The sequence below is a fragment of the Sarcophilus harrisii genome, chromosome 5, assembly GCF_902635505.1.
Source record: "Sarcophilus harrisii chromosome 5, mSarHar1.11, whole genome shotgun sequence".
NCBI lineage: Eukaryota > Metazoa > Chordata > Mammalia > Dasyuromorphia > Dasyuridae > Sarcophilus > Sarcophilus harrisii.
The window spans coordinates 108,247,317-108,269,449 of record NC_045430.1 but is presented as its reverse complement, the minus strand read 5'-3'; the positions used below and the strand labels follow the sequence as shown (position 1 = coordinate 108,269,449).

Genomic DNA, 22,133 nt, shown 5'->3' with positions numbered 1-22,133 from the left:
ATCCAGCTTGAAATGTCTGAAACACAGTTAGAGATATATTACTGGAGGTCAGTGGAGAGGTTAGGTAAATCCATGGGAGTGGATCAAATCACCAATTATAGAGAAAGAAGAAAAGAAGGTCCAGGGTAGACCCCTGTAAGATGCCTATGGAACCTTAAAAAGTAATCTAGATGAGGACCCAAAAAAGGAAAATGAGAAAGAACAGCCAAATAGGAAGGAGAACCACCAGAGAATAATGGTCTGAAACCTGGAAAGAAGAGGATCTCAAGGAGAAAGGGTTAATCAATAGTATCAAATGCTTTAAAGAGGTCAAAGAAAAATGAGAATTACAAAAAACCAATAAATTTGGGAACTAAGTTCATTGGTAACTTTGGAGAGAACACGTTTAATGAAATGATGTAAAAGCTGAATTAAATAAGAAGTAAGTGACAGAAGAGAAAATGAAACTTACTATAGATGACTTTTGTGAGAAGTTTGCCCACTGTTGCAAGAAGATAGAGGCAGAAGCATCCAGGAAGCTCCATGCCTGGGGAACTCCTAAGAGGCTTGATATTAATATTTGGTAACCATACTAGGAGATCAAAGATAAAGGCTATGGGGAAAAAAGCAGAAGTACATGAAGTCATCTTCGCTAGGAAGCTTGAAGCCAGTGGACCTTCAAGAACCAGTCAAAACCTGGGCTACATAGCAGAAGCAAAGTCTCTTAAGTGATTGAGAATGAAGAAGAAGCAAGAAATAGTGCTGAGGCCTGTATCTATACTGAACCATGAAGAGAAAGAAGCAGAAGAAAATCAGGGAGAAAATATAACATGATGGGGAAAAAAGCATTATGGGATTTTTTTTTTCTTTGTCAGCAGGTGAATCAATTGATGACAAATTTGGACTTAGAACAGAGATCTCTTTCCCAGATCACCATGATACTAAGGCCACCAATCCCAGAAGTTCCCCCCACCCCCTTTCTCCTACCCTCTGCTTTTATAAAGAAGAACATTACCTGCAGAACAGAACTTCCTGGTCAAACTGTGAGTTCTCTGGCTGTGTCCCTTCCTTCAGCTGGCTGACATTGAAATAGGACAGAGTATGGTTGATGAAGCCATGAAGGGTTCCATTGTGACTATAGGAGTACTGGTACACAAGGCGGGGAATGAAGTCAGAGGTGACAGCAATGACAAAGGCCTAAGAGACAAAAGCAATTTCCTGTTGAATGTGATCTGAGACACAGACAGAGGTATGTAATCTGGAGTAACACCTGATGGCTTTGCTTCAGCAAATACCCATTTTTAGGAACTCTATTTTGGGATATTACTTTCTCTGATAAGGTAGGAACCCCTTCCTCCACTAACTTCTTCCATCTCAATATTTATTATTGCCCCCATTCTAGCCCTCTCCATCGCCCTAACAATTTGAACCCCACTACCCATACCCAACACACTACCAGATCCAGCAAAGAACATTGGTAATGTGAACTGAACCAACTTTGGAGATCTCTGCATCAAATAACATAGTTTCAAATTTCAGTTCTACCTATCATTGATCACATGACTTTAAATGTGTCACTTAACTCTTTAGATGGACTTCAATCTCCTTCTTTATAAAAGGAAAAAGTATAATTGTTCTAGCTAAGTCAGAATTATTTTTTTTACAATTAATGTGATAATTGCCATATGGGGAAGTTATTTGTAAAATACAAAATGAAGAGCATTATCATTGCAGTGTTAGACCTTAACAAAGATGTTAAGCTATTTAGATTGGGGATTGAGAAGCTAACACACAGTTAAGAAACATGTGGGAGGATCTCTATTGTTTCCTTAGCACTCATATCTTTGAGAGGAAGCTTGGTGAACTGAAATCAGGAAGATCTGAATTCAAATCTTGTGTTTAGTATGTGATCAAGGCCTTTCTCCTAACTCCTCTTAAATATGGTTTCATCATCTGCAAAATGAAGGGACTGGACCAGATTCCTTAAAAAAGTTCTCTCTAGCTCTAAATCTTTGATGTTATGGTCCTGATTTCATGAAATATGGGATTAGGCCCAAAATAACATGCTGTGTGCAGGATGTTTTGCTCTATAAAAGTACAATCAATATTAGAATCAACATATGAGCCATAGGCGTTTATAATGTCTTTCAGTGTAGTATATAGTACATAGATGTATTCATTTTCCCATGAGTGACCTGGGAGAGTTAACACTAACCATGATACCATTCTTAAATTTCTTTAATGTATTTATTTTATCTTATCTTTATTTCATCATTATTTAGATTTCTTCCCAAAACATTTTACCTACTTTATTTCATGACAGATGTCATTCCTCCCATTTTACTTGGAAGAAAGGCAGAAAGAGGGTAGGGTTTGGGTATATACTAGACTAAAACAGGGACTGCATCCTGCTTTGGTGTATCTAGAATAAGTACAACTGCTGCTTGATAAATGTTGAATGAATGGATACATATGAAAATGAATGTAAGAATATCTCCTAGGAAGACAAATATTTCATAGCCTTCTTTCTTGACAATGACAATGGAATTTTTGCTGATAGAATTTAGAAGGCAGGTAAGTGGTGACATAGGAAATAGAACATTGGACCTGAAGTCAGAGAGAGTAGACCAAACTTAATAGATACTTCCTATCTATGTAATCCTTAGCAAGTCATTTTTTTCCTGATATCTCAGTTTCCTCTTCTGTAAAATGGGGATAATAACAGAATCTACTTCCGAGGATCATGTGAAAATTTAATAAGATATTTGTAATATATGTTGCAAACATGAAAGTGCTATATGTATAAATGCTAATTGTTAAAACTCACCCTACAAAGCCTACACACACCTCCAAAGTAGATTCCCATTCATTTTCTGTTATTTTATTCCAATGGCCCAAAGATTCCTAAGTTCAACATATTAGAAGCAAACCTCAAAAAAGAACTCATTAATTTCAATCTTCCCATCCATTAAGACATTTTCTGTGCTTATATGAGCAAAAAGAACAGAAGCCCCTCCAAAAAAATGTTCTGGTTGTGAGAGGAAATGAGAAAAGATCTTCTAGTTTTGTTCACTGAACTAAAGTTAAAAAGTAGAAAGGAGTTTTTCAACCATAAAATAATAATGGCTGACATAGAGATGGTTCTTTTAGATTTACAAGTACATGTGTTAATTCACTTGATACTCTCAACATCTCCATCATGTAGGCATATGTATTATTCCTATTTCATACAAAGACCTGGAAAAATTGGTCTAGCACATTTTTTACAACCTCACACTGTCTCTCTTTATGTGACTTATGAATCTAAATGAAGCCATCTTTAGAGTTACATAGGAAGGAAACATGGGCTGTTTCTGCTGATGGAAAGAGCTGGACTCATCTGGAAGGCACTCAAAAGGAGGCCAAAGATATCATCTATTTATATACTTACATTGATAATAACAGAGAACTTTCCAATCCCTGAAAGTATGTCAAACCAAATTCCTGCAAGAAAGAAAAGACAGATGTTGGGTTACTCTCATTACTGAGTTTCTTAATACAGCTATAAAATAACAGTAATGGGAATGAAAGTGGTATTGTTCAAGAGGGTGATTTACAGATACTTCAATGAAAACCGACAAACAAAATTTATTGACTACTAAGCTTGTACAAGGCATTGTGCTAGGTGAAAGGAAGATACAAAGACAGGTATGACCCTAATCTACTATTCGCTAGAGGTGGGGAGAAATTTGGAGAGAAAAAAAGAATAATAAATATACAGATAATTATGTTACATGTGAGAGTGAGGTGCAAGAAAGAGTTCTAGGAAAGGTGCTTTAAAAATTTGAAGGAGAAGTCACCATCAGCTGGAACTGGGATGTTAGAGAAGGCTTAGTGGGCCATAGGATCTTATGACAGCTGCTTCTAAGTGCTCTAGACAACTCTCTAAGATTATAAATTGCATATAAATTGCTGCATTTTTAGTGGTTGTTTCCTCACTTGGGAGTTCCCTATAACAATGAAATCACAGTTCCCATCCCCATCCCGATACTCTAAGAAGCATAGATTTTTGTCATGTAAGAAAGTATTACTACTGCAAAAGCTTGACCTTAACCACCTAGAGGAATTGAAACTGCACAGTGCCTGAATCTTAATGATCATAATTATCTAATCCTCTCTCCTCCTTTTGGAGATAAGGAATTAAAGCAAAGAAATTAAATGACTTGCTTAGAGCCTTATAGGTAGCAAACAACTCAGATGTGATTTGGATCCAGTTCTTTCTGATTCCAGTTTCAATTCTCTATCTACTACACCACACTGTCTCTCCGGATGTGATATATAAGTGAGTCCTTAAAGGAACTTCAACATACAGATAGGTATCAGGGGTTGTCCATTCTGGAGAGGAGAGATGTCAAAAAGAAAGCTACAGAGACAAGATCATCATGCATATAAGGATTGAGAGTATTCTGATTTGACTGGATCACTGATTATATGATGGGAAGTAATGACAAATGAGGATGGATAGATAGCTATGAGCCAGAATAAGAACCAGGAATTTTTATTCTGTCTTATAAGAATTTGAGATGTATTAACCTATTGCAAAAGAGGTAAAGTAAGAGTGTGGGAAGAATACTCAGAAATTCCTAAGAATGGGGGAGATAGATGGTGGTCTAGGAGAGACCACTTAAAGTCACTCCTACTGGAAAAAGAGGAGAATGGAGGGAATAACTTTTGGAAAGCTTTACAAAACTTGACAATTCAAGGCCTAAGATTTACAAGCAAGGCTAGAGAATATGGCTTTGAACTAGAGATGGCAGGAGCTATTACCAGTGTGCCAGTGGTGGGGGAAAGGAGGACATCATAACCCACGGCTTGGTTACGTACCTATATCTTTGGTTCTCACAGCATCAGGACGTCTCAGCTCTGTAACAAACTTCTTTGCATCAAGCCTGACTTCAATAACATTATTGAGGAGGGCAAACACTGGAGCCAGAGGAAAGGAGGCCACAAATAGGGTGACAAATCCAAATTGGATAACTGGGAAGAAAAAAAAGTAATAAACAGCATCTTAGTTTTAAGCAGAAAAGAAATAGTAAAGATAATTTTGTCCAAATTATATTATCTGGGCATATGTATCAAATCAATTGTTGCCTATCTATTCCTTCCTCTTTTAATAATAAAAACTGACATGTATAGATAATTAGGTGAGTGAGTGATAAAACACTGGACTCGAAGTTGGGATTATCTGATTCCAAATTCAGTTTCAGACCTATACTAGTTAGGTAAGTCACCTAGAGACAATTTCCACATTTCTAAAATAGGTTGATAAGAACACCTACTTCCTAAGATTGTTGTGAGGATCAAAATAAGATAATATTTGTAAAACATCCTGCAAACCTTAAAATATCATGTAAATGCTAGCTACTATCATATAGCATTTTATAGTTAATATGTATTATATAACAATGTCTTATTTGATTCCTAGAACAAACTTAGAAAGTAAGAAATACAAATATATTTTCCCCAGCATTCATTTCAAGAACAATTTAAGGCTCAGAAAGTTAAATAACTGGCCTAAAGTTCCATTGAAAGCAGATGAAGGACCAGGTTACAAATCCTTTTTCTCTGATTCCAATGTCTGCACTCTCTCCACTACACACAGTAAGACTTCCTGGTTCCATGCTATGCTTCCTTCCTTACCAAGAAGCCACCAATGTCAAATAACTTCAGGTCAGTGAATGGAACTTTCACTTAAATTCAATTCAGTAAACCCTTAGCTTGCACCAGGGTCCAAGCTAGGACATAAAGTGAACAATGACATGGTCCCTATCCTCAAGACACTTTCTGCCTACCAAGTGAGATACAGAAAAAAGTAGAATCAGGGAAATTTGAGATCCAGACAAAATGCTCTTGAAAGATCTGAGGGAACAGGTAATTCATTGAATGCAGAGCCTTTTAATATGCTATGAGGAGATACATTCAAAAGAATTTCCCCATGAAAGTTTTTGACTTAAAGGAGGATCATGGATCCCTATTTGTCTTCCCAAATTATGTAAGATTAGTTTAATATGGACCCACAAATAATGTGGGTATTATATGCTGAGGGAACACAGAACAATGAAGAGCTTAAAGGTGGGGGTGAGAATCAGAAAAGGATTCCCAGGTCTAATGAAGTTTTAGCTCTTTCTCTTTTGGACATTTCAGGCTATTTCCTAGGATTCTAAGAAACCTCAGAAATCAATCAATCAACAGGCATTTATTAGTGGAATACCACATGCTACACAGACAAAAATAAAAAACAATTCTTGTCCACAAGAGGCTAACATTCTATCATGGAGGTGATATTTATACATATAAAATATATCTTGGTTCAAACTCTCATTTCACAGATGAGAAAATTGAAATTTATAAAAGTAAGTAGTAGGAGTCAAAATTTTAATTTGGCTCCTAAGCCTGTGGACAGCTGGGTAGTGCCAGGAGGATCTGAGGTCAGATTCAATCTCTATTCTTCATCTGTATAATGGGCTGGAGGAGGTAATAGCAAATCACTCCTGTATCTTTGTCAAGAAATCCCAAATGAGGCTAAAGAGAGTTAAAGATGACTGAAAAAAAAAAAAAAAAAACCAGCAAAAACTTAAGCCTTTCATGACACAGTCCCAGCCTACTACCAAAATAAGAGTGACTCCCTCTCCCTAAGGTTGAACAATGACCACAGACACACAGGCGCACATGCACACGAGCATTTCAAATGTTTCTGGAGCTTTTCACAAATACCCCTGTGCATAGGGCAGGGGTGTTAAGGCACAAACAGAATATGTTGAGACATGACAGAAAGGATATATAAATACTGGATATGAAATGGGGGAAGAGAAGCCCAGCTTTCCTTGTTGACATAACTTATGAAATTAAACAAGATACCATTAGGAGTGGGGACAAACAATAAACTAAATTCCTTCCCATAAGGAGTTGGGTACGGTGATCTTGTTGTCTAGTCATTTCAGTCAGTCTTTGTGAATTCATCTTGGGATTTTCTTAGTGAAAATACTAGAGTAGTTTATCTTTTTTTTTTTTTTTTTAAACTCTAGCTCATTTTATAAATGAGGAAATTAGGGCAAACAGATTAAGTGATGTGCCCAAAGTCACACAGCTAGTAAGTTTCCTGAGGTTGGGTTTAAACTCATGGAGATAAGTCTCCTGATTCAAGGCCATTGTTCTGTCCATTGGGCCACATAGCTGCTCCTGGTAATCTGAAAGGAACATAGGAGAAAGATCTAGAGAAACTGAAAATAGAGGGGGAAAAACCAAACACTATAGCTGGCTAGATGAAATACATGAAATAAATACACAGACTGGAGAATGAGATGCAGTGGGAAGAGGAAGACTAATCACAATGACATGGTGATACTCTGCTTTTAACAACTTCTTACAGATGTGATTGCCAAACCAGAGGAATTTGGCATAGTACAAAGAGTACTGGCCTTAGAATGAGGAGAGATGGATTTGAATCCTGGCTCTCACATTTACCATCTGTATGACCCTATAGATGAGTCATTTAATTTCTTCAAACCTTAGTTTCCTCATCTGCAAAATGTAAATACTACTACTTTTGCTATATATCCTATAGGTTTTTTGAGCAAAAAGCACTCTCTAAATATTAAATCATTACCTAGAATTATTGCCACCAATGCCTATCTTTATACAACAATGATATGGTTTTAAATGCCATAGCAGAGTCCTAATGCTGAGCTCTGCTCTGTGGGAGGAAGAATCTTCTTCCATTTGTGACCTTCCTTAACAGAGATGTACAAATTCTCAAATCCTCGATCTGGCAAGTATTAGGGAAAGGAAACCAAAAGAACTGTCTATTTCTTTAAAACTGAAAATATACATTGACAACTACTTGCATAGAAAGTACTGAAAGAGGTCTAGACTTTCCATGAAAACATATAGATTTGAATCCCACCTCACTTAATAGTTGGGTGCTTATAGACAAGTCATGTAATCTAAGTCTTAACTTTTTTTTCCTGAAAGATGGTGAATTACTCCTTGCCATGGGACTATTTTGAGAAAAAGTGGATACGGGATATGGGAAAACTCTTAATAAAGAAGTTTATTCTTCCAATGCAAATGAAAAATTATCTTACAATTCAGAATCTTAAAGAACAATTTGGGGAGGTTGAGAGGTTAAGGGATTTGTCCAAGATTATAAAGTCAGGATATGTCAGGATCCAGGTCTTTGTGACTTACTTCCAAGGTCAGCTCTCAACTACTCCACCTTCCTTCCCTTCATATTATTATCATAAGAAGCTAACAAACAGACTTTCTCTGTCTTTCTTTGGTTCTGAATAAAGTCTTTCTCTGAATAAAGAAGACATACAGAAGGCATAGTCTTATGTTACATGGTATGTGAAGAGGTGGTCTAGATTTGAGATTCTTCCAGTAAGGGACTTACCAGACAATGTTTAATTTAAAGAGGCCTTTGAAACCATAAGGTAGATTCACCAACTTGACAAAGAAGGTCCGTCTAGATTATAGAAGCTAATATAGCTTCCAAAAGAGCAAGATGGTCAAATGAGCTATACTGAATGACTTCAAAGGCTGCTTCTGGTACTAATAAAAGCAGCTATTGATGCAAGGGATGGTGCAGAGTGCCTAGAGTGAGTAAGACCTGAACTGAAATTTGATCTCAGATACTTACTAACTGAGTAGCCCTGGGCAAGTCACTTAATCCTGGTTGCCTTTGTTTTCTCATCTGAAAAATGAGATGGAGAAAGAAAAGGCAAATCATTCCAATATATTTCCCAAGAAAACCCCAAATGGGGTCATGAAGAGTCAGAAATAATTGAAAGATGACTCAGTAGCTTCCAAAAGGGCCAGATGGTCAAAGGGCTGGATAATTGAGTTCGAAGGAGTCTTCTACCTTAATATTCTATGACTCCTAAACTTCTTGAGGAACCCCTGTTAGGGCTCTGAGAGAAATTAAAGATACCACAAATTGCTATCCCTCCTCTCTCCTGTCCTGCCCAGCCCCAGCCTTCAAAATGCTAAGGATCCTCAAACTCTAAAGAAGAGGAAATATAAGGGTTGGACAAAGTCACTATTATAGTCACATATTTTATTCATATGAAGAAAATTGAAAGACAAAACCTAAAACAAGTAATTCTTCTTAATTACAGACATGAACCAAATACATTTGTTATGGCATTCTTCAACCATTCAGTGACTTTTGTCTTCTGTGTCTGTAGAACACATGTTCCCCCAAATCATAATGTGCTTCATCACTAAGGCTCTCATCAGTTGGGCAAAAGAGGCAGGTTTACGGATTCTACTGCTGTGCAAGGGGCCCCCTTAGCCTGCATCTATAAAGGCTCAATGCAATGCAGCACTCAAATTCCCCTTTATTTCTGTACTTATATACTGACCACCTCAACACCTCCAAAGAGCTGTGACTTTGTTGGTATGAATTATCCCCTGTATGTTTTAATAAAAAGTTGTCAAGGAAGCAGCATTGTATGTAGATGAAATATCATACTTAAGGTCAGAAAGACCTGGATTCAAATTTAGCCTTACACATAGCCTATCTCTACAGCCTTGGGCAAATCTAGCCTCACACTTAATCCATCTCAGCCTCAGTTTCCTCATTTGCAAAATGGGAGTAATAATAGCACCCATCTCCCAGGATTATTTCAATGAGATTGTCAAGTGAGATTGTCTCTGCAAAACACTTTGCAAATCTTTAAGTGTTATGTTAAGTGCTGACTATTATTATTATGAACAGCTATGGCTGAAAAATTTACCACCCTGAAGCCAGTTTGCTGATGAGTCTTTCCAGACTTAGCTAGTCTGATCTTTGGATGACAGACATACAGTAGTATCACCAGCTGTACTTTCCTACTAGGATCATTTTCTGCTAGTGTAACTTTTAGGAACCCAGGGTGATGGATACCCCATTTTGATACATCAGAGTAAGACTTCATTGAAAGATAAACACACTGACAAAAATTATTAAATTGCCTTTCACATCCACCACTCAACAAAATCATGTTGGTAGGCAGGTTATGTTAGGTCTTCAGGCCTATCCCAGTGGAAAGTATGCAACTCTGGATCGCCTACTGAAGCAGAAATGTCTTTGAGTGTGTGTATAAGGTGGTGTGTGGATTATGTGTCTTCTCACAGAAGGATAGGCTTGGCTAATTTTAGAGAGACTCATCAGAAGGTCAGTCATGAGATTCAAACTTACTTTAGGCACTGAAATTCATAAAAATGGTGCACAAAAGTATGGAGAGTTTGTGATCCTCTTTGTAGATGGAGAGTTCATATTGCTAAAATTAACAGATGCTCCAAGTAGTGAAATTCTTTTCAGATGTGCAGGTGATACCTGCATATAGTCTCAGCACACGATCTTACTAATCCTTACCAGCTGCTCTTAACAGCCCTTGGGATGCATTTGTTCTGAGACTGTACTTCTTTGCTGGGCTCTTTAGTAATCAATAGTACATAGGTACAAGCACTATGCAATTATTCTTTGTCTAGCAAAGGCTCAAAATCTGGCCTGCTCTGCACTGTTCCTCTTTGTTTTCTTTCTTTCTTTTTTTTTTTTTTTGATATATAGTTAATTTTGACAATATAAAAGATATAGACAATCACAATTCTAGCCACTCTATCTTTGCTATCAATTAACACTTATTATTAAGCACTTATTAATATCTATTATATGCCGGGTATTTCAGGTATAAAGACAAAAATGAAACAGTTCTTACCCTCAGGGATATATACTTTATTGGGAGAGAGAAAATGTACAAAACATATCCAAAATAAATACAAGGTAATTTGAAGACTGGAGAGAAAGGAAAAATGGGGCTACCTCTGATAAACAAATTATTTTTAATGAAAATAGATGCTAACCTATGTAAATATACTATAATACTGTAAAGAAACAACTTTGAAAGTTTTAATAGCTCTCATCATTGCAATGATCAACTACAATTCCAGAGAAATGATAATGAAGTTTCTATTCACTTCCTGACAGAGATGATAGACTCTGGGTAGAGGATGAAACATCCATTTTTGGACATGGCCAATTAGAGAATATGTTTTGTTTGACCATGCACACATTTGTTACAAATGCCTTTTTTTTTCTTTTTTTTTTCTGGGGGGTGGAGAGATGCTAGGGATACAAAATAAATACTTATTTATTGGAAAAATAAAAGAATCTGTGAAGAGGTGTGTACCGATTATGATACAATCTGTCTTTTCCTTTGTGATTGTCCTGTTTCATCTTGCAATAGATTTGCCACATGTTAATTAAGCAGCTACTCTGTTCCAGGCACTCTGTTAAGTATTAGAAACAAAAAGAAAAAAAATGAAACTATCTTCTAGCATCTTATGTTGTATTGGGAGGATATACAATAGGAATACATATAAGCAAACAAAACATATCAATAGTAAATACAAAGTAATTTTCAGGGGTAGTGTAGAGAGGGAACTGGTAGCTGATTGATGGGTTCAGAAAAGATTTTATGTAGGAAATCGCATTTGCACTGAGCCTTGAAGGAATACAGAGATTTTACAAGGCAAAAATGAAGTTAGATTATATCTAAGCACAGAGCTGAGCCCATGCAAAACCAAGGAGATGTAAAATGCAAAGACATATGCAGGGAATCACGAGAAGATCAGTTTCACTGTAATTGAGACAGCATAAAGAAGACTGTGGGATGGAGCTGGAAATATGGGATAACCCAGATTGTAAGAATTTTAAATGCCAAATAGAGAAGTTTATGTTCTATATCCTAGTGGCAACTGAGAATTTACTAGAGCTTTTTGAGCAAGGGGGCAATACATGTTTTAGGAATATTATCATTATTAATAAATATTGTTAATTTTTATTATTTGGCGGTGATGAGGAGGATGGGCTGGAAAGGGGAGACTGGAGAAGAGATAGAAAGCCATTGATCAAATGAGTCCATATGGGACATGCTAGTGGCCAAAATTATGTTGGTGGCTGTGTAGATAGAAAGAAGAGTTTGAATGCAAGTCACACAGAAATAGAATCATCAATATTTGGGTCAGTTTAGTGGTGCAATGGATAAAGTACTGGGCCTGGAGTCAGAAAATTCATTTTCCTGAGTTCAAATCTATCCTCAGCCTCCTAATAGCCATGTGACTGGGCAAATCACTTCACCTTGTTTGCCTTGGGTTTCTTCATCTGTAAAATGAGCTACAGAAGTAAATGGCAAACTGCTCCAGTATCATTGGCAAAACCAAATCAAACCAAACCAAAACAAAATGGGTTCATGAAGAGTCAGATATGATATGACTAACAATGACTGAAAACAATCACAAATGAGAGACCATCCCTAATCTCACTTAGTCTTGTTGCCTTCTCTCTGAGATTATTTACATAATTAATAACATATTAATTATTAATAATTACAAAGTGTCACCCCCATTAGCATGTGAGCACTAGGAGGATATTTCTGTCTTGCTCCCAAACAAACAAAAAAGTCAAGCAAATGAAAGTGGGAAGAATCATATTAATGGTCACAATAAGAGAAAAGACAAAGTAATATAACTCAGTGATGTAACTTTTCCACCTAAACTTCCAAAAAAGCCCAAGCCAAAATAATTAACTTGATGAAGATGATTGATTTTTTCCCTTTTATTTTTTACTTTCTGTGACTTAGAAAGGGTTAAACTCCACTGGAATGAATAGAAACTGGAGATAGTATATTCTCCATCTTGAGCATCCAGCAATGTGAGGGAATAAATGAAACTGATAAGCTCTTCAGTATGAACTTTTAATTTCTTTCACTTGGGCAGAAGTTGCTGAAAGGAGACTGCTATAAATAGTCCATTAATATAAATATAAATAAAAACATAGTAAGGGAGGGCAAGCAGAGTTTATTTCATCAGCCAGACTTTCAACTCTTGGGCTGAAGTGCTTTGCCTTCTAATTACAGGCAAGAAAAACCAAATGTGTTCAGCAGTTATAGGACAGCATGAAGGCCTGACAAGGAAAATGTTCATAAGTGCTAAATGACCCCATAAACAGGGAGCAGACAGGGCTTTGACAAGAACCTCAGCAGGGGCTCAGCAGCTTCAGAAAACTAGAGAGGATTATGCAAGGGTCTGGAGAAAATTTCATTAGCAATCTGGGAAATAATCCCCAAGTAAAAGAACAAGGCTTTTCTAACTTGGGAGAAGAGAAGGATGGAGGGGAATGGAAGAACGCTAAAAGTACTATCAAGTATACAAAAGCTTATTAAAAATAGCATTATGAGCCTAGAACTGGAAGATACTTTAGAGGATATTGAGTCCTATGCCTAATTTTATTGATGAGAAAAACAAATCCAAGAGATTATCAATCAATTAATACATGCCAGGTACTGTGCAAAATAGTAGGTTTATGAAAGTAGTAATGGCAAAGGAGAGATTCAAACCCAGGTTCAGCAACATCCAGTTCTGGGCTCTTTCCTCTGCACCTGAATGCCTTCTACACACAGGGTTAGGACAGGAAGAGATCTTAGAGATCATCTAATCCAGAGCTTCTTAACCTTTTCCTACTTGAAGCCTATTTGTTCAAGAATTTTTTGCTCAACCTTATCTAGAATCTGAGCAGCATTTCTGGGCAGCCTTTGTGCATGCACAGTGCAGAGTACACATGTGATATGTTCAGAACCAAAGCTGAAGTGAAGTTGGCCAAATCATTCACTGCCAGATTCATCACTTCGATTCATTACCAGATTCATATACCTCAGATTCATTACAAGTTTGACTGTGAATTGATTTTTTGTTGTTGTATTCAGAAACCTTTTACTAAAGTTGCCAAATTTTTCATACTGCCTACATTTGGTTACATGACCACATATAGGGTCCTGACCCACAAAATAAAAAGTTTGATCTAATCCATCCTTCTTTTTAAGGATAAGAAAAATGAGATACAGAGAGATAAGCTGTTGGAATCTTTACTAAACTGTTAAGACATTTCTTTACAAAGTGTTAAAGACATTGGAGTTAATTTAATCTTTAGAGTTATTTTGGGCCAGAACTTGAAACAAGATACTAAGTGGAACTGATTGAACAATGCTTGTGTTCACACCTTTAGAGAGCTCATAAGTATCTAAGTACTCAATGGAGTTCACATAAGAATTCAGGGCTGGCTTAGTCTGAATTCACACCTCCCTTGAAATTCTTAGGACCAGAGAGCACTCTGGGAGATAATCCATAATCCCTGCCTCTAGAAAGAGGAGTTAACCTTTGGGAGATGATATATATGGAAGAAGCTCTTGGAGCTAGGAAGAATTTCTCCAGAACATCAACAGGGCTCTGAGACAGACCATTCTGGAAGAAAAGACTACTCGCCTCAGTTGGAGATTGAGAAGCCACGAGTCGGTGCTGGCTGGAGGCTGAAGAAAGCAGAGGCAGAAGCCAAGGACAAAGCTGCAAGAGCTCAAGCAGAGAGATAGGTCTCTGAACTAACCGGGCTAATTTGGAAGGAGAAATAAATGTTTGAATTTTTATCAGCTGGCTGCGATTTTGGAGTAGTTATTTATTTCAACTGAGTCTAAGGCTGCCTCCCAGAAAAACCACCACAATAAGCAACTAATCAATATTCACATTGGGATCAAAGATCAGAGCCACAATTCAAATAATGGTTTCTTCTCCTCTTTTAAAATTTTTTACTTTTAAGTATCTGTACACCAAATACACTGAAATCAGTTAGAGGAGGCAAGTTGAAATCTTAATTTGCTAAATTTAAAGTTGTAAGATCCTGAAAAAGCCATTGAAAAAGGTTGGAATTTTCTTCCACAAAGCCCTTTAAGAATAAGGAATTTCTTCATCAATCCTATAAATTCCCCTAAACACAAACATGCGCACACAGCAAATATGTATGTGTTTATACATTTATGTATACCATTGTTGGAAGGAGAGTGTGTGTGTGTGTGAAATCTTGACTACAGTTGTGAAAGTGAACTTTCTACTAGGCCAGAAATTCAAAGCTTTTCATCATAATGTGATGTAATTATATTACATGGTTTTCTCTACTCAACTCAATTCTTTGCCCATCTACTGAGGTATAATTGCTTTGGAAAATCCTGTCATTTTGACACAGGGGAGTCAGTCTATCTCTGTTTCTCCTTCCTGAGATTCTAGGCACAGATATTAGATATTTCTTCTTGGAATTATAAAAATAAGCCTCCTTCAGCTGTTCTAGTAGGAGTAAGTCTTTCTTGGATTCATCAAAATCCAACAAATGTTAGAGAAGGGTAAGACCTGGGAGGTCTTTTCACTCTTATTACCCCAATAACTTCCTTCTTTTGTATTCATAAAACCAATAGACTAAGGTTCATGTAACTTTGTTGTTCTTTGGTTGTTTATCTACCTCTTCCTGACCTCATTTGGGGTTTTCTGACCAAAGTTTACCATTTCCTTCTCCAACTCATTTTATAGATGAGGAAACTGAGGCAAAGAAAGTTAAGAGACTTGCCCAGAATCACACAGCTAGTGTCTGAGGCTGAATTTGAACTCAAGTTTTCCTAACTCCAGATCTGGTGCTTTACCAACTTTACCCACCTAGCTCCCCTATTCTGTACTTTGCCATTTATGTAAAAGAACTCTTAAGATTATATGTAGGAAAAAAAAACAAAAATAAATTACTGCACTGGAAGTCAGATGGCCTGGGTTTTAATCCTCCTTCTTCTACTACCTGAGTTATCCTGGCACATCTTATAAACCTTCTGGATCTCAGTTTCTTCCTTTTTCAAAGTTTTTAAACTAAGTCATGTCTAACTAGCTTTAAATCTTTATGATTCTCTGAATAGATGGGTCTCTTCTACTCACAAAATTCTATCCCCATACTCCTAAACTTTCTGATGATCTTTCCTCCTTAAATTAATACCAATATAACTCATCTTCATGACTGAGAATTTAGTAAGAGGTAAAGTGAATAGGGGGTCAGCCTTGAAATCAGAAGGTCCTGGATTCAAATTCTGCTTTGACAAATACTAGCTACATTTCCCTGGGCAAGTCCCTTTATTCTGAGTTGTAAGCAGTCTTTAATTATCAGATGAGTTCTTTATCTGCTTCAGTAGAGGGAGCTCATAGAGCAAGGAAATCACAAGTGAAAGACAAAAAAAAAAAAAAAAAAAAAAAAGTAACCCTATTATCTTTAATCATACTATGTACTTTTCAAATCATCTTTCGAAAATGCTATTTTGTCTCAAGTCAATGTGTGGTCCAGATAGAGCTAGGCCAGACAAAAGAACCTTAGGTTCAAATCCCATCTCTAATATTTGCTGATGAGGTGATATGGACATGATTCTTAATTACTTTAAAATTCATTTTCTTAATTTAAGATGAAGATACTGATGCCTATAGTCTTTGTTTCAAAAGGCTCTGGCTATTATATTAGAATATGACCTTTAATATTAAAGTGTCAAATATTAAAGTTTAAGTCTAACATCTTCCAGGCAGTTTTTTTAGTTTTTTTTTTTTTTTTTTTTTTTTAAAGCAGCTTAATGACATAGGGAGTTTTTTCATATAAAGTAATTTTGGTGGTCTTATCATTTGCAATATTTTGGCTCTACCCAATCACGAGCAATTGAATATCCCTGCAGCTATCTAAGTTGTTCTTATTTTTTTAAAGAAGATTTTGTAATGGAATCTAGACACATATTTTGTGGGATTTGGTTGGTTGATTGAACTCCAGATATTTCATGCATTTTGTGATTAATTGGAATTGGCTTTTTATTATTGCTTCCTGGATATTTTCATTATTAAAGAGAAACACTGATTTTTGAGGAGTTATTCTATATAGCCTATAAATTTGCTAAAACTATTTTCTGATTTCCTAAGATTCCTCTAATCAAACTGTTGTATCTGCTGAGTGAAATGAACAGGACCAGGAGATCATTATATACTTCAACAACAATACTATATGATGATCAATTCTGATAGACATGGCCATCTCCAGCAATGACATGAACCAAATCAGTTCCAATAGAGCAGTAATGAATTGAACCAGATACATTCACTGAAAGAACTCTGGGAGATGACTATGAACCACTACATAGAATTCCCAAGACCTCTATTTTTGTCCGCCTGCATTTTTGATTTTCTTCACAGGCTAATAGTACACTATTTTAAAGTCTGATTCTTTTTTGTACAGCAAAATAACTTTTGGACATGTATACTTATATTGTATTTAATTTATACTTTAACATATTTAACATGTATTGGTCAACCTGCCATCTGGGGGAGGGGATGGGGGGAAGGAGGGGAAAAATTGGAATAAAAAGTTTGGCACTGGTCAATGCTGTAAAATTACCCATGCATATAACTTGTAAATAAAAAGCTATAATAATAATAATAAAAACATTATATCATCTGCAAATTGGAATTGTTTCATATCTCTTTATTACCTTTATATATATAATAGAAAATAATAGTGTAGAGAGTATGTATGACTGTTTTATTTCTATATTATTGGGAAAGCTATGGGCCTAATATAGCCCTATTACATATAATGCCTTTTTTTCCTGGTTTTAAACAGATACTTTTTATAATATTTTAAAAAGGTTCTTCTATGCCTAAATTTTGTAGGGATTTTAACAAAAATGAGTATGGTACTAAATTATCATGTACTTTTAGTTTTTTTGTTTATAATATGATTACGTGACTTTCCTCTTAATGATGAACTATCTTTGTATCTCTGTATAAATCCAACTTGATCATAATAAATGATTTCTTGGATGAAACTCAGTAGTTCCACAGGATTTTATTTTTTAAAATTTTAATTGACATTCATTAATGATATTGGCCTGCAATTTTCCTGTCTTTTATCATTCCCTTATACTTATAAAAATAAGTATTATGATTATATTTGAAACCCAAGCTAATGATATCCATGAAAAAAACTACAAATAAGTGATATTAGAAAACATAAAATAATTCTGAGATTCTGTCTTACACTCCTCACATGGACAAAAATGACACACAAAAGAAAGAAAATGATATATTGTAAGGAGATGTAGAAAAGCAGGAATATTAATACTCAAACTTGCACATTAGTTTAGCAATTTTGGAAAGCAATTTGGAATTATGTCCCCTAATTTTTTTTACTAGACTTTTCTTGTATTTTGACATTGAGACACCTTGTTCAATGCTTCAAAAAGATCTAAGAGTAAAGAAAAGTATCTACTAAAATATTTATAGCAATTCTTTTTTTCATAGTGGCAAAGAAATGGAAGTTAATAGGGCTTCTCATCAATTGTGAAATAAGGGAAGCAGAGCCAGGAAAGCCTTCTTGTAGAAGTTAGTTCTTAACTTGGCTCTTGGAAGAAACCAATTATTACAAGATGGGAAGGTATGGGCCGGGGGGAGGGGGGGTGAGGGGGAAGGAAGGCCTGGAGATGGGAGATACAGTATCATAAATGAAGAAGACAAAGGGTAGAGTGGCTACACCACAGAGTATATGGAAGCTAAATAATGTGTAAAATCTAGAAAGGTAAGACAGAGCCAAGTTGTGAAAAGCTTTAGGTGCCCCAAACAGGAATTTAATTGATAGTTGATACAAGAGTTAACAGTAAACAATTAGAATTCATATGGTAGGGGACAGCATAGTTGGACATTGATTTAGGAAAACCATTTTGGCATGCGTGTGAAAGATGGATTGCAGTGGGAAAGATTTAGGCAGGGAGACCTTGAGAGAGGATGAAGATTTGAACAAAAATAGTGGATGTGTGAACCCAGAAAGTTGGAAAATGTCATACAACTAGAAATCATCATCTCTATGAACTTGAACTAAAAAGAAGTCTTGCCATGTCAGGGGGATAGTGGAGGCTCTAGTTGAAACAGAATTCAAGTAGGTTTGTAAAATATTTAGTAAATTTCTAACCCAGAAATATGCAAACATGCTATTCTATTGTACTCTGGCTATATACAGAATAGAATGATCAAGACTTATAAATTTAAAAAAATCAGACACATAGCCTGACAAATCCTTTTAATAAGATTCAGGGAAAATGAGCTCTGTTAACCTGTGTTGATGTGTAATGTATCACTAGAAGACTTCCCTTAAAGATGAGTCCATTTACAATGGGCTTTTTGGTACCAGTGTCACTGAAGCCACTTGGATGAGATCCAAGATGAGTACACTTTGAATTACTTCAAATTCTGTTTCTTAGAAAACAATTTATAGACATGTGTTTCAGAAGACACACCTTGTGACAACAGAATAGAAGAATTTCCTTTTCCCACAGGCCTAGAGAAAAACATCATACCCTAGTGGTAAATAGGATGCTGTAATAGGAGAGTCCCATTTCTGTCCCCAATTCCTCATATGATCTGGTGCAAAATATTTCTCCTTTCTTGGCTTTCATCTATAAAATGAGAGATTGGATTAGATGAACTCTAACATTCTTTCTCCTATTATAATAGTCTAAGAAAGTGCTGTGAAAGCCAAAATAATCTTATTAATGCTAACAAATATCATGCTTTTTATTTAAATATATCCAGGAGTCCTGGATTTCTGTCCCTCAGCCAAAGAGAATAAGTGATCTTGCTTATTTCTTAATAAGCTATTTGGGTAAGAGGCCTAATATTGGAGACTCCCTTGTGGTTTCCCCTTCCAGGTCTCCCAGACTAATTTCTTCCTTTCGTGTTTCCTTTTGCTGCTGACTCCAGTTCTCCATCCCACTACAAATGTCTTTTGCATGATCCATCAAAGCCTTCACTCTCTCTAATCTTCCCTTTGGTCCTACTTTAAGATAATAACCTGCCCTTCTCTCCTCTCCTTTCCAGCCAGGATATCCCCCTACCCTGCCCTTGGTACTTGTGTTCCAGCTCAATTTAGGAAAAAAAAGTATATATAATACTCTTCTCCTTGCTGCCTTGCCTAGCCTCATGCCTTGTGGGGCCATTTAAGCTGACAGGTTCAGGGCTGAGCAGCTCAGCATGCTTCCTGTCCACATGGGTGGTCCAGATTGCTCAGCAAGGAAGCTGACAGCTGAGAGGGGAACACTGTAGGATCACGGTGTCAGGCATAGCAGAGGGAGCGGACAGCTTCAGTTTCACTGGGCTTGCCTTTGTCTGTAACTTTGGCTAGAGGTTGGGAGGTCTGTCTTGATCAGAAAGAGGGAGGTCCAATGTTGCCCCCCATTCTCCCTGTGCCATGTCGTTCCTATGGGGCATCTTCACCATGGAGACCAAGTCTTTGACTCACCTCTAATGATGGCTTCCTGGGTATCTTCAGGGAAGTGACTTTACCTCTATGCCTTCCATTCACCCATCAGGTGACGTCAGTAACATAGAGCTCTTTGATTCCTATTGCCTTCATTTTACAGTGAGACAATGGGAGATCAGAGAAGTGATTTTTCTAATATCACACAGCAATTTAGTTGCAAAACTTGGCCCCAAAGTCTCCTACTACTTCTTTAAGGCCTTTTCAACAGTACATCTAACTGAGGTCACAAAGCAAATCAGGATAAAGAATGGAATGTAGCTGGCAACTTCTGATTTCTAGCCTGGGACATTTTTCTTCTTTAGACAATCACCTCTAAATTCAAAGGATCCTTGCTGAGCAGACAGGTGTCTGAAGGGAGCAAAGGAAGAAGAGAATGAGGAATTATCCATAACACATCTCTGTTCAGGCAAGCATAGAAGGGTAAGCTTTTACTTAGGAAATATGACCGCAGTCTTGATGAACTCCTATTGAGCTAGAGGGTGGGCCCTCTAAGGGGACTGTTCCTAATTGGAGTTCAGGTTAAATCCATGCCTCAGCAGGCAAACTATTTCTATGATTCACTTTCACCAAAGACTTGATCCCAGACAGGGATGGAGGTAGTTAATAGTCAGGAAAGGCTTTGCTTTGAAATGTCACTTGATCCATTGTAGCCAAAGTACCTCCCATTCTCTGTATGTAAAGAAATATTCTTATTCATTTTGTATCCTCCCCAGCACCCTGCACATAATAGGCACTCAAAAAGTGCTTGTTGAATCTAATGAATTAGTGAATATCTTGTGTGTGTATATATATATATATATATATATATAATTTATATATAACTCTGATGCAGAATGAAGCCCCAATTATACAGGGTAAAGGGAAATCATACTTATATTTTATCTTTAAAATAGAAAATGTTTCCAGGACTAGGGATGTGAGTAAGATAGAATCATAAATCCAAAGAATGCTAGAGCTGGTGGGACCATGAAGAGAATCAATCTGAAATGATGGTAGCAAGACTCAGACTACTTGAGTTCAAATCTTGCCTTGGAAATGTACTTGCTCATGTGATTTTAGCTAAGTCACTTAATGTTGCTGGAATTTATTTTCCTTGTTTATAAAATGAAGGGACCTGGATGTACTCTAAGGACCCTTCCTGTACTATGTCTGCAGTAGGATCTAAACTAATGCTTCTTAACTATGGGTCATGACTCCATATGGGGTCACTTATCTGAATGTAGGCTAGGTCATGAAAAATTTGGCAGCGGTAAAAAGTTACCAGATAGTCCACCAATATTTAGCTCTTTATATAAAATAAACAATCACACCCATTTCATTCATGTGTGAATTCGCTTTAGTTTTTAATAAATAGTAAATTTATATGTATACCAAAGAATTGCTTTGAAATAAATTTCTTTATGATTTATTATCAGTAACTGTTTTATTTGTATGCCTATTTTATCCACTTGTATACCTAGCATTATACAAAAATTTCTTGTGTAAAAAGGGGTAGTGGAAGAATTTTAAGGAGCTCTGATCTAGACTTGAAATCAATAAACCAGACAGGTTGAGAGCAGTGGTATTGGAGAAAAAAAAAAGTTAAGCTTGAAATAAGATGAGAAAGAGAAGGTGCTCACTTACTACTGAGCAACAAAATAGGAGAAATCCTCCTAATTCTAGTTGTATAAATTGAATAAATAAGCAAGACATTTGGGGATGGGTTATAGAATAAGACGGAGGAGACAGTATCTCATGTCAGTGAGTTTCTTCCTGAAAATGAACTCAAACGTTCTGCCAAAGAGTTCTGCTATTTTCAGAACATGTGATACATCACAAGGACATGTCTATGTAACCACTTTCAGATACGTCCCCAAATCAAGTCAGACAAAAGACTTCTGATTGTCAATCATCCTCTTCTCTAGGCAAGAAGAGGGAATATGTGAAATTTCAT

General features: G+C 36.4%; 1 protein-coding gene across 1 annotated transcript in view; it reads right to left on the bottom strand.

Annotated features, from left to right (window-relative positions):
• Positions 1-22,133, bottom strand: part of ANO2 (anoctamin 2) — a 214,305-nt gene that overhangs the window by 29,408 nt on the left and 162,764 nt on the right. The window contains exons 9-11 of the mRNA XM_031938303.1: positions 4,843-4,995; positions 3,410-3,462; positions 995-1,176 (exon numbers count right to left, since the gene is read on the bottom strand). Coding sequence (XP_031794163.1) covers positions 995-1,176; positions 3,410-3,462; positions 4,843-4,995 — 388 coding nt within the window. The remainder of the gene's footprint in view (positions 1-994; positions 1,177-3,409; positions 3,463-4,842; positions 4,996-22,133) is intronic.